We start from the raw sequence: 13,413 nt of genomic DNA on the forward strand, positions 1-13,413 counted from the left end.
CAGTGGTGAATAGAAATGATAAGAACGAACTTTTTCTTGGACTTAAAGGAAAAGCATTGTTTTTTTTTTGTTTTTGTTTTTTTTTTTGTTTTGCCATGTGGTTTTTTTTTTTTTTCATTTTTCTTTTATTATTCATATGTGCATACAAGGCTTGGTTCATTTCGCCCCCCTGCCCCCACCCCCTCCCTTACCACCCACTCTGCCCCCTCCCTCTCCCCCCCCAATACCCAGCAGAAACTATTTTGCCCTTATTTCTAATTTTGTTGTAGAGAGAGTATAAGCAATAATAGGAAGGAACAAGGGTTTTTGCTGGTTGAGATAAGGATAGCTATACAGGGAGTTGACTCACATTGATTTCCTGTGCGTGGGTGTTACCTTCTAAGTTAATTCTTTTTGATCTCACCTTTTCTCTAGTTCCTGTTCCCCTTTTCCTATTGGCCTCAGCTGCTTTAAGGTATCTGCTTTAGTTTCTCTGCGTTAAGGGCAACAAATGCTAGCTAGTTTTTTAGGTGTCTTACCTATCCTCACCCCTCCCTTGTGTGCTCTTGCTTTTATCATGTGCTCATAGTCCAATCCCCTTGTTGTGTTTGCCCTTGATCTAATGTCCACATATGAGGGAGAACATACGATTTTTGGTCTTTTGGGCCAGGCTAACCTCACTCAGAATGATGTTCTCCAATTCCATCCATTTACCAGCCAATGATAACATTTCGTTCTTCTTCATGGCTGCATAAAATTCCATTGTGTATAGATACCACATTTTCTTAATCCATTCGTCAATGCTGGGGCATCTTGACTGTTTCCATAACTTGGCTATTGTGAATAGTGCCGCAATAAACATGGATGTGCAGGTGCCTCTGGAGTAACAGTCTTTTGGGTATATCCCCAAGAGTGGTATTGATGGATCAAATGGTAGATCGATATCCAGCTTTTTAAGTAGCTTTCAAATTTTTTTCCAGAGTGGTTGTACTAGTTTACATTCCCACCAACAGTGTAAGAGGGTTCCTTTTTCCCCACATCCTCGCCAACACCTGTTGTTGGTGGTGTTGTTGATGATGGCTATTCTAACAGGGGTGAGGTGGAATCTTAAGTGTGGTTTTAATTTGCATTTTCTTTATTGCTAGAGATGGTGAGCATTTTTTCATGTGTTTTCTGGCCATTTGAATTTCTTCTTTTGAGAAAGTTCTGTTTAGTTCACGTGCCCATTTCTTTATTGGTTCATTAGTTTTGGGAGAATTTAGTTTTTTAAGTTCCCTGTATATTCTGGTTATCAGTCCTTTGTCTGATGTATAGTTGGCAAATATTTTCTCCCACTCTGTGGGTGTTCTCTTCAGTTTAGAGACCATTTCTTTTGATGAACAGAAGCTTTTTAGTTTTATGAGGTCCCATTTATCTATGCTATCTCTTAGTTGCTGTGCTGCTGGGGTTTCATTGAGAAAGTTCTTACCTATACCTACTAACTCCAGAGTATTTCCTACTCTTTCTTGTATCAACTTAAGAGTTTGGGGTCTGATATTAAGATCCTTGATCCATTTTGAGTTAATCTTGGTATAGGGTGATATACATGGATCTAGTTTCAGTTTTTTGCAGACTGCTAACCAGTAAGGAAAAGCATTGTTATTCACCATTTAGTATGATGTTAAATATAGGATTTTTGTTTTGATTTGATCAATATCCTACATGAGGGCATTCTTTATTTTTGGTTTGCCAAAAGGTTTTTATGAAGAATGGATGGTGTGTTTTTTTGTATCCATTGAGACAACATGCTTCTCTTTTCCTTTTTTTGGTGGGACTGGGTTTGAACTCAGGGCTTCACACCTGCAAAGCAGGTGCTCTACCAATTCGTTTTGCTCTGGCTATTTTGGAGATAGGGTCTCACAAACCACTTGCCCAGACTAGCTTCAAGCCCCAATCCTTCCAATCTCAGTCTTCCAAGAAGCTAAGTTTACAGAAGTGAGCCACTGGCATCCAGCTTACATTAGTTGACTCTTAAACCAATCTTGCATCTAGAAATAAATCTCATTTGGTCATGATGTACTATACTTTTTATGTCTTGTTGGATTCTGTCTTCTAAAATGTTTTGTGTTGGGTATTTTTAAGATAAGGTCTCTTGAACTATTTGCCTGGGCTGGCTTTGAACTGTAATCCTCCTGATCTCTGCCTCCTGAGTAGATGGAAACAGGTGTGAGCCATCAGCACCCAGCCATTTCTTTTTTTTTTTATTAGCATACATTAATAGTACAAGGGTGTCTATCATAATTCCATAGATGTGCCCAGTGTACTTTGAACAAGTTCACCTCCTTTATTATATTCTCTTAAACTTCTCCCTCTTCCCTCTTATCAAACTTTATTTGGTGGGCTTGATTCTCTTTATACATACATACACAAATATATATTTGAAAGTATAATGAAAAGTATGCTATTATATATCAGGATCCTTTTCATCCTCAGTACCCTATAAAAGTCAATTTCTTCTGTAGATATAGGGTTCTTAGGGCCATAAATTTCTTCTTGGAGAGCTTTGGTACTTTGTATCTTTCAAGGAATCAATTTCAACTAAACTGTAAAATTTACTGGCAGAAAGTTGTTAATAGTATTTCATTTTAATTCATTTAATATCTATAGTAGTAATATCACTTCTCTCATTCTTGATATTGGTCATGGGTGTCTTCCCTCTTTAAGACTTTACAATCTTATTGATCTTAAAGAACCAGCTTTTGGTTTCATCAACTTATTCTGTTATGTTTTCTATTTCATTGATATCACCTCTGATTAATTTTTCTGCCCTCTTTTGGGTTTTCTTTTTTCAGTATAGGTGAAAGCTGAGACTAGTAATTTCAGATGGTGAAACATGTGAGCAATGCAGTGTGCTATTATGTTACCACATTTACAGTATCACTAGGCAGTAGTAATTTCCAACTCATACCTTATGGGACTACTATTATGTACACAGTCTACCATTGACTGAAATGTCATTATTATGTGCATGACTTTACATAAGGTCCAGTACTATCTATCTATGGTTTCAAGCATCCAGTGGTGGTTTGGGAAAGTATCCCCTTGTGGTTAAGGGGAGACTACTGTACTTCTTGCCTAACTGCTCTAGCTAGAAATTCCATATTAAATTTAAGTGGTAAAAACAGCATCCTTACTTTGTTCTTGGTCTTTTTTTTCCTTTTTCAATGCCAGGGTTTGAACTGAGGACCTTGAGCTTGCTAGGCACCACTTGAGTCATGCCCCCAGTTTTTTTTTTTTTTTTCAGTACTGGGGCTTAAACTCAAGGCCTCACGCTTGCTTGCAGGTGCTCTACCACTTGAACCACTCCACCAGCCCTGTTTTGTATTGGGTTTCTTCAGAGTAGGATCTCATGAACTATTTGCTCGGGCTGGCCTTGAACTGCCTTGTTCTTGACCTTACAGCAAAAGCTTTGAGTCTTTCACCATGAAGTATGATATTTAGGGTGGGTTTTTCAGGTATGGCTTTTATTATGTTGGGGTAGTTTACTTTACACTTAGATTTTTGTGTTTTTATTATGAAAGAATGTTGAATTTTGTCAAACGATCTTTCTACATCAACTGAGATAATGAGGTAGTTTCCCCTTTCGTTTGTTAACATATTACCTTGATTTTCAAATGTTGAATCATCTTTGCATTCCGGAAATAAATCCCACTTAATCATGGTATATACTGGGGATGACTTACCCTGACTCCTTGCTGCCCATTTGTAATGAATCCAGTTCACGTACAGTTTGTTTTACGTGTGAGTATTCTGTCTCACCACATGCAAATAGAAAGTGCACAACAGACACTTTATTTATAGCTCTATTCAGATTTTGTTCTTCCATGATTTGGTCTTCATAGGTTTGTGTTTCTAAGAACTTGTCTACTTCATCTATATTATCCAAATTTTGGCATATACTTGTTCATAGCACTCTCTAATAATCCTTTATATTTCTGTGGACTTAGTAGTAATGTCCCTACTTTCATTTCTAGGCAACAGTTCTACCACTTGAGCCATTCCACCAGCCCCTCATTTCTGATTTAAGTAATTCGAGTCTTCTCTTTTTTTCTTAGTCCATTTAGGTAAAAGTTGGTCAAAGAATCAACTTTGAGTTTCATTTATTTTCTCTATTGTTTACTCATTATTGTGTTTACTTTGCTCCAAACTTCCTTCCTTGCTTTTACAAGCTTTGGCTTTTGTTTGTTCTTTTTCTAGTTTCCTGAGTTGTAAAGTTAGTTTGTTGATTTGAGATCCTTGTTTTATTATGTAAGCTTTTATAATTATAAATTTCCCTCTTAGCAATGCTTACACTGTTTCCCTTAAGTTTTGCACTGTTGTTTTATTCATCCATTTATAAGTATTTTCTAATTTCCTGTATCGTTATTTCTTTGATCCACTGGTTTAAGAATGTGTTGATTTCTACAAATTTGTGATTTTTTTCCACTTTTACTACTTTTCTTTTTTTTTTTTTTGGCAGTACTGGGGTTTAAACCCAGGACTCACATTTGCTAGACAGGTGCTCTACCACTTGAGCCATTATTAAGTAAGACTTAACCTGGTCCAGGCACCAGTGGCTCATGCCTTTAATCCTAGCTACTCAGGAAGCAAAGATAAGGATGGTTGAGATTTGAAGCCAACCAAGGCAAATAGCTCTCAAAAATATCCAACATGGCCTTAGCTCTTTTGGGACCCCTCCCAGCTCTGGGGGCTCTACTCTTTGCTATTTTTCTTTCTCATTAAACTCTCCTGCTGAGCTCACACACACAAAAAAAAACTGTGGCCTAACATGTAGCCTATCCTGGACAATATGTCATGTACTTAAGAAAAATGGTATTCCTTTGTTGTTGGTTAGTGTTACATGTCTGTTCTAGTCAATTGTGGTTTTTTTGGTGGCACTGGGGTTTGAACTCAGGGCCTCAGGCTTGCTAGGCAGGTCCTCTACCACTTGAGCCAATCCACCAGCCCTGGTTTGTATTTGAGTATTTTCAAGATAGGGTCTCTCAAACTATTTGCCTGGGGTTGGCTTTGAACCATAATCCTCCTGATCTCTGCCTCCTGAGTAGCTAGGATTTACAGGCACAGGTACCTGGCTTGATTATTATTTTTATGGAATGTTCTTTTCTATCCTTTTGCTTTCAATCTATTTGTGGCTTTGGATCTAAAGTGAGTGCCTTATAGAGAGAAATAGTTGTATCCTGTGTTTTAATATTTTCTGCCAGTCTTTTGCTCACAGAATTGAATTCATTTACATTTAAATTAATGATAAGGAGGGACCTACTTGTGTTATTTTGCTGTTTACTTTCTACATGCCCCATAACATTTCGGGGGCGGGGGGGGGGTGCACATTTCCTGAATTTCTACCTCTTTTGTGTTTAGCTAGTTTCTTGTAGAGAAATGTTTTGATTTTCTCATTTCCTATTTCTTTGTAGCTATTTTCTTTGTGGTTGCTATGGAAATTACATTCAATATCCTAAGGTTACAACACTCTAATATGAATTTATATTTGTTTCTTTCTTTCTGGCAGGCATCAATGATTGCCCATGCCATTTAGCAGCTTTGTTTTTCACAATTCTGGAGGTTAGGAAGTCCAAAATCAAGTTCCCAGAAGTTTCAGTGTGTAGGGAGAGCCTGCTTTCTTGCTATGTCCTCACATGGTGGAAGGGGCAAATGTGCTCCCTTAATTTTTTTTTTTTTTAAAGCACCAGTCCCATTTATGTGAGCTCTTTACTCATTACCTAATCACCTCCCAGAGACCCACATTGGGCTATCTGGATTTCAACATTCAGACTGTAGCATTGATCCTGGGGTGAGCCAAACTAAGATGTCTCAACTTAGTAGAAACCACAAAGTAACAACTAGAATGTTAACCTAAAATAAGGATTTGAGATCTCAGGAAATTACTGAATTCTGTGTTACTTTTTGAAACTAGCTGACTTTCTTTCTTCTTTTTGCAGTACTGGGAATGAACCCAAGGCCTCATGCATGCTAGGCAAACAATCATGGAACTACATGTCAGCCTAATTCCGCCCCCCCCCCCACTCCCCGGTGGCACTGGGTTTGCAATCAGAGCCTCATGCTTGCAAGGCAGATGGTCTTATCACTTGAGCCACTCCGCCAGCCTTTTGTGATTGTGTTTTTTCAAGACAGGGTCTTCGAACTATTTGCCCAGGACTAGTTTCAGACTGTTCTCCTGATCTCTGCCTCTTGAGTAGCTAGGATTACAGGTGGGAGCCACTGATGCCTAGCCTGATTTTCAAAGCTTATAACTAAGATGATGCTACAAAACCCTGAGCAAGTTCTTTTCTTAAAGACTATTGGCTTAATACTGTTTACCCCAGAAAGTCCAGTTTACTATACCCCCAGTTTACTTCCAAACTTAGTAGGGTGTACAATAGAAAACTGAGCATCCCTACTCCAAAATATGAAACTCTGAATGCCAACAGGACACAAGTGGAAGATCCCACACCTGATTTCATTGATGGGTTGTAGTCAAAATGCAGCTTCACTAACAAAATTGTGTAACATTACATTCAGGCTATGTGCATAAGAAACACATGAATTTTATGTTTAGACACTGGTACTATTCCCATTATGTATGTAGTACAAATATTCCAAAATCTTACAAAATTAGAAATCTGAAACTTTGGTTTTTTTGGTGGTACTGGGGTTTGAACTCAAGGCCTTGCACTTGCTAGGCAGGGGCCCTACCACTTGAGCCACTCCACTCGGCCAGAAATCTGAAACACTTTTGTCAGCATTTTTGGATAGGTGATGCTCAATCTGGGCCTCCACCAAAAACAAATAAATAAATAAAAATTAAATTGATTTTCTCATTCTACTTTTTTTTTTTGATGAGACTGGGTTTGAACTCAGGGCTTCCTGCTTGCAAAACTGGCACTTTACCACTTGAGCCACACTTCCAGTCCACTTTTGCTGTTTATTTTAGAGGTGGGATGTCACAAACCATTTTTCTAGGCTTGCCTCAAACTGTGATCCCCCTGATCTCAGCCCTCCAAGTAGCTAGAATTACAGATGTGGTCCACTGGCACCAAGCTCATTCTACTAATTCTGTTCCCAAGATATGTTTATGTGTGAATTTAAAGGCTGTGGTAGCATACAATTATGTATAGTGGTCATCACCAAAGGACTGAAATTATGAAAAAAAAAAAATATCAGTTCAGATGCCCTGAATAAACTTTCATTTTATTATGCAAAATGTAGAAAGTCTTTACTGATAAAAAGTAAGGAAGCTTCATCAGCACCTGAAGAATTTTCCCAGGAAAACAATGATTGCTGAAGGATACCTTTGCTCCAGCCATCATAAGCATCTTGCCAATCCATGACAAAACTCGAGAAACAGCATATCCCCAGATCTCTCCACTTATCCCTGAGCCTTGGTCCTGGATTTGAATGTGATTTGAGGTTGTAAAAATATAAAAAATTAAGAACAATATCCATGAAAGCCAAGGTCATGTACACCAGGAACAGGAAGGAACATTCCTGAAAGTATAACTTCATTTTGCTTTTTTTGCTTGGGGCTCCAGTGCAGAGCTGAGCACTCCTCCACCCTTCCTCCACTCACAGATGTCTATATAGTTGCATGTCCGGCACTTCCAAGCCTCTTCCACATCAACCCCTTGAGGCTCTCGGTGACCCATCCAGTAGGCCATATAATGCTGTACCTTGCTTCTTACTTCCTTCTCATCAAAGGCTACAATCTCTGTACCTAGCACAGCAGCAGTTTCTTGATGGATATACTCAATCTTTAAGACATCAATAACTGGGAGGTCAGACAGCGTGAGAGACAAGAAGACAAGTTCCATGATATCACTCAAAGACTTCACAGAGAAGCCTCCCTGTTGGGCATGCCTCAGCACTGAAGGTCCCAGTGGCTTATCTGGACACAATTTTGTGTGATGGATTAGGCTAGCAGAAGTCACTTTACCTTGTACCATGGCATCAAAGATATATTTGTATAGACTGACTTGAAAACAGTCTTTCTTTTTTTGAGCTGCCAAAGGAAGCATAGGGCGTCTTCGTGTCTTGAGTTCAGCCAGTTCTAGTTCTCCCTTGGCTGTATAGTGCAGCTCATCAATCACTCCAACAAGAAATATACCCTCTACCTCCCCAAACACTGGGAACTCTCTGATGCACCCTTCTGACTGCAGAGTAGGAATCATTGATAGTATGTTCAGAAACTTAATTGCCCAAGCATCTTCTTTAGTGGTGATGGGGATAGTCACAAGATCATGAAGTTCTAGTTCCCTAGCTAGGTGGATGCTGGAACCACTGTCCAAAACAGCTGCCTTTTCAGGTGCCAAAACACTAGGAAGCTCCTTCCCATATGCCATTTGCAATTCACACCAGTTCTGAGCAGATAAGTCAGTGACATATAAATATTTTAAGTGGAATCTCTCCATGGGTGATGAGACATCCAATCCTCTTTTCCAGTTTTGTAAGCTTACCAGCTTGCCATCCTTCTCAGGAAGTTCAGAAGGGCCAGGCTCACTAAGTGAAGCACTTGAGTCTTTGGCATCTTCCAGGTCCAAAAACTCTAGAAACTCCGAGTCGCTCAAGTCTGAGAACCCTGAGGCTTCTGCTGACACTGCCTCCTCTTCTCCAGTCTCTGCCATAGATTGAGCAAGGAGAATCCTGCATAACATGTTGAAGAAATGCATTATCCAAATAAAAACCTTCTCAGAAACACTGTCAAATTCCAATGAGACAAAAAGAATCATTACAAATTCTTTACTAATTTTAACTTTTTTTTTTCTTTTGTAGTTCTGGGGATTGAACCCAGTGTTTTGTGTAAGCTGAGTAAGTGCTCTGCCACTGAGCCACACTCCAGACCTTAGTTACATTCTTTAAAGAAGCCAATTCATTTATGACCAATTAGTAATGCTGAAAAGTTATATATAAGTACACTTTACAAAAGTGGTCCTTGTATCATCCACATGTCTGCTTTGCAGAATTTTTTTTCAGTCTAGGAATAGAATTCAGGGCCTTGCACATGCTAAGCAAGCAATCTACTACTGTGCTACATCCCCAATCCAGCAGAAATTTTTAAGTGGAAAATAGCTTTTTTCCTGGATCTGCCAATAACATACTACATATGACTTTAAGCAAATCACCTTTTGCCTCAGTTTCCTCAGAGTAAAAGAGAAATTTGAGGTTTCCCTTTTTTGCCTCAAGTCTACTATCTTGGAACATTATTTTAATATCCTTAATGACTATAGATCTTGAGATACATGAAAGAAATGGCAGGGAGAAAAGGCTCTTGATGGACTTTAATTTATCCTTACTGACTATATATTACCTTAATTTTACAGAAAGAGGTACTGGGCAGTAATTTTATTTTCTCCCTCGATAAGAAATGAACTTATAGCTGGGTATAGTGGTGCAAGCTTGTGATCCTACCTATGGGAGGGTGGGAGGAATAACTGTCTATAAACATGATTAAAAACGCAAAATGTACTGCTAGAAATAGTGAACATTTATTGTGTGAGCCAAGTGCTTTACATTCATCATCTTACTACCTTAACAGAGAATCAGTACCCTTTTTAAATTTTTTACTATGAAAAATTTCCAACAAGCACAAAAGTACAAACCACAAAACAATGAACACCCATGTACACACTCTGCAGATTATTAACTGTTGACATTTTACTATATTTTCTTCTTGTGTGTAAACTTTTTTGGCTGAACTATTTTAAATTTAATTATAGACACTAACACTTCACATCTGAATTCTTCTGCACACACTTCCAAACATCATTCTCCTATATAACTGCAACACTATTTTCATACCCAACAGAACTAATAATTCCCCAACATTACAGTCTATATTAAAAAAATTTCTCAACTATCCTAAAAATGTCCTTGATAGCTTTTCTTTATACCAGGAAACAAAGACACACATTATGTCTGATTGTTTTGTCTCTCAAGTATTTGACTTTGTGTGCCTGGAAAATAATTTAACACGGAATTTAAGCTGATAGAGGTAACCATGAGTCAAGAGTCTCCCTTTTGCTTATTAGAAAATAAGCAGTGAATATGGTGAATGCATCAACTCCCTTATCAAAGCAAGTGTCATGTCTGGCCACAAAGGTGACAAGAAGCTTCTGAAGAAGCCCAAGGAGATGGATAAGGAAGATAATGCTTTCAAGCAAAAACAAAAAGCAAAAGAAACTTGAGGAGCTAAAAGCAAAGGCTATGGGGAAGGGGCTCTTGGCCACAAGTAGAATTAAGAAACCTGGCAAGGGGCTAGGGGAGCATCTCAAGTGCTAAGAGTACCTGCTTAGCAAGTGTGAGACCCTGAGTTCAAACCCAGTGCTGCAAAAAAAAAAGGGGGGGCAAAGAGTAAGCTGTTCCTTGTGCCTGACCCTTGATTCCATTCCTATTTAAATATCTTGATTCCCTGCCATAATATCTTTTGCCACCTATCGCTAGAATGAAGCATTGTCTTGGAATCTGTTGTACTTCTACAAATAAAGTTTTGTAAAAAACAAAAAAAAACCAAACAAATTCATAATACAGTGTGGTTCATTGTGTCAAGTTTGTCAGCCACTGTGTTGGCCATTTGTACCTCAGCTGTGAATTTAAAGTAGAATAAGGTAGAATGGGTTTAAAGTAAACCCAGCCTAAAATCCTGTCATTCTGCTCTTTGGTCTTTGTCTGATGTGAATTCTGTATCACCTCAAATCATACCAACTCATTTGGAAAAAAAAAAAAAAAAAAGAACTAATGCTCTGAAAATGTCATTAATATTAGGTATAGTTGTGTTTAACTAACTTTAAAATAGTTTAAACGTCACTAATGAAAGAAAATATAGATGGAGAGAAGACTGTATGCAATGAACAAAAGTAATACAATGCTAAGACTTTTGCTTATATAAAGATTTTGCTTTATACAATACTTCAATAGTAATAAAATACTGAGGGCACACTTGCACAAATATTTTACACTGTAAATGTGTTTTGTTGGGGTTTGAACTCAGGGCTTTGCAATTGCAAAGCAGATGCTCTACTGCTGAATCACACCTCTAATCTATAACTGTGTTTTAAATTATAGTTTCAAAATGTGTAACATTATTTAGACTTAAATAACCTAAATGTTGTAGATAATCTTTACCCTCCACCAAAAAAAGGCAATTAATGTGCCAGACTTGGTGGCATTCAGCAGTCTGAGGCAGACAATCTGAAGCTGCCCTGAGCCACACAGCGAGACCATTTCTCAAAAAATAAAAAAAAAAAAGGCAATATATATGTATATTCTGGGTTTTGTTTTGTTTTTGAAGGAGGTATTAAGTCCAAAACAAGTAACCTTGAAAACATATTATTTCAAATATCTAAATCTGACTATACAATATGCTAGCAGTGGCCATATGTGGTTACCTAAATTTAAATTAATTAAAGAGAAATAAAATTTTAAATTCATTTCCTCAGTTGAACTATTCATATCTTAGTGTTCAGAAGCTACATGCTGCTAGTGAGTACCTTATAAGCCAATAAATACAGCACATTTCCCTGATCACAAAAAGTCCTATTGGAAAACATTGATTTAGAAAATTTCACGTGCATGCATTAACTCACCAAAACAGAGTAAGCTCCTGGAAGGTACAGACTCTCCTTTTTTTTTTTTTTTTTAACATACAACCCTGAGAATAGGATAGTTCTAAACAGGTTGCCAAATAATGTCTTGTGTAGAAGACAGAAGGGGAGGGGGCATCCTCTGTGGCATTATTCATTAAAAAAAAAAAAAACACTAGGAATGGACAATTTAGACTTGGATGTATGGCCTGGACTTTCCTAAATACACAGGATGATTTTCCATGATGCATTTCTAGCTATACCTTAAGTTCACTATAGTGCTATTAGAGCATTCACAAAATACCTAATTTCATAGATACTGTTTCTTTTTTTTAATGTAATGCTTCACGAATTTGCATATCATCCTTGCACAGGGGCCACGATAATATTTGTATGTTTCAAATTTTGGTATATGTGCTCCCAAGCAAGCACAAAGAACTTCATCTTTTTTTTTTTTTGGTGGTACTGGGGTTTGAACTTGCTAGGTGGGCACTCTATTGCTTAGGCCATGCCTCCAGTCCACAGATAATATTTTAAAGTATTCTTTTGATTTAAATACATAGGCCAGGGGCCCTACAGACCAGGAGTCTGAACCTGATCCCGTGTAGTCTGGTAGAATTTGCTGGTATGCTACTTGCCTTTTGAGTGATGCTGGCAGGTTTTAGCTTTCCTTAAGCTAAAACACATCTTTAAGATGCAATAGGGTGAGCTGGTACTCCTAACCCTTGTCAGCTGCCCAACTACTAAGAGATAAAACATAGTACACATATTAGTACCCAATAAATGTGGCTTTCCCTCCTCCTCGGAAGGAAGGGATGAGATAGTATATCTATTCTCTCTGACAAATGTGATTTAAACCTCAGGAGAGGGGAAGCTCCCTCTCATCTGGGACCTAACTGATCTTCCTCCTCACAGGGAAAAAATCACAATACTAAAATGAAAAGGCTACAGAAGAGAAAAGCTCTGACGCCTAGCCGCTTGGAGCCTTGCTAAGGTAGAATGGGAACTTTCGGCCCTTTTTCCCACACATGACCACTCCCTCACGTTATGGTGTTTTCTCCTCTTCGACGCACACTGCACAGATAATTGCCCACCTCAGAGCCTATGTAACACTCGCCTCTCTCCTGGAGCAAACTCTCCATGACTTCTTTGCTTTCCCCATACTCTAGCTGCAGTTACCTGATCCAGTCCCTGCTCCTTGCAAGTGACAGAGTTAAAACAACTAAGGGCTCCCAGAAGCTCAGAGATCGGTTCCCTCTTCTACCGCCAACCTCAGCCCTCGGGTCAGAGGCTCTGCCTCCCTGACGCGTTCCTGCTGCCTGCGGAACTGCCACTGCCTTCATCCTCAACCTGATTTGTTTGGTGCAAGCCGGACTCGTGGGCTGAGAGCGTCAGCTTTCCTCTGACCCCAAACAGCAGGTGCCATGCACGCCCTAAAGTGTACTAGGCACTTTCTATAACGTCCTGGAGGAGCCAGGGATGACGTAGGGGTAGCCGGCCTTGAGAAAGGCTCTTAGCCAACAGCAGAATCTTCCGAGGGAAAGGTCCAAACCCACGCGAATTTGGCTGCTCCCACACGCGGAGTGGGAAGCGGTGATTGCGGGGACGCACCCTTGGTCCATTAAGTCCGTAAACCCCCAGCCCATTCTTCGGCTTCCCCCTAACCTCGGATACTCCGTAGCCGGACTCCAGGTGGCTTCAACGCAGCCTCGGAACTGCTTCCAACTCTCTCCCCAACAAGTAGGAGAAAAGCCAGGCAGAGAAGTGCCGCGGGAACCCCATCCCAGCAGGCCCAGCGGCTGCGCCAGGACCACCCCTTCCCAGA

The 13,413-nt window shown here is 39.2% G+C and overlaps 1 protein-coding gene and 1 non-coding gene across 2 annotated transcripts; both read right to left on the minus strand.

Moving 5' to 3' along the window:
• Nucleotides 1-4,657: 4,657 nt before the first annotated feature.
• Nucleotides 4,658-13,413, minus strand: Exo5 (exonuclease 5). The gene is made up of 2 exons (XM_020171682.2): nt 13,254-13,413; nt 4,658-8,652 (listed from the first exon to the last, which is right to left on the minus strand). The coding sequence occupies exon 2, from the start codon at nt 8,631-8,633 to the stop codon at nt 7,515-7,517; it is 1,119 nt and encodes a 372-aa protein (XP_020027271.1). The 5' UTR covers nt 8,634-8,652; nt 13,254-13,413; the 3' UTR covers nt 4,658-7,514.
• LOC141425248 (U6 spliceosomal RNA) lies at nt 11,918-12,020 on the minus strand. The gene has a single exon (XR_012450329.1). It is a non-coding gene; the product is annotated as a U6 spliceosomal RNA (small nuclear RNA).

This window comes from Castor canadensis, chromosome 7 (genome assembly GCF_047511655.1).
Source record: "Castor canadensis chromosome 7, mCasCan1.hap1v2, whole genome shotgun sequence".
NCBI lineage: Eukaryota > Metazoa > Chordata > Mammalia > Rodentia > Castoridae > Castor > Castor canadensis.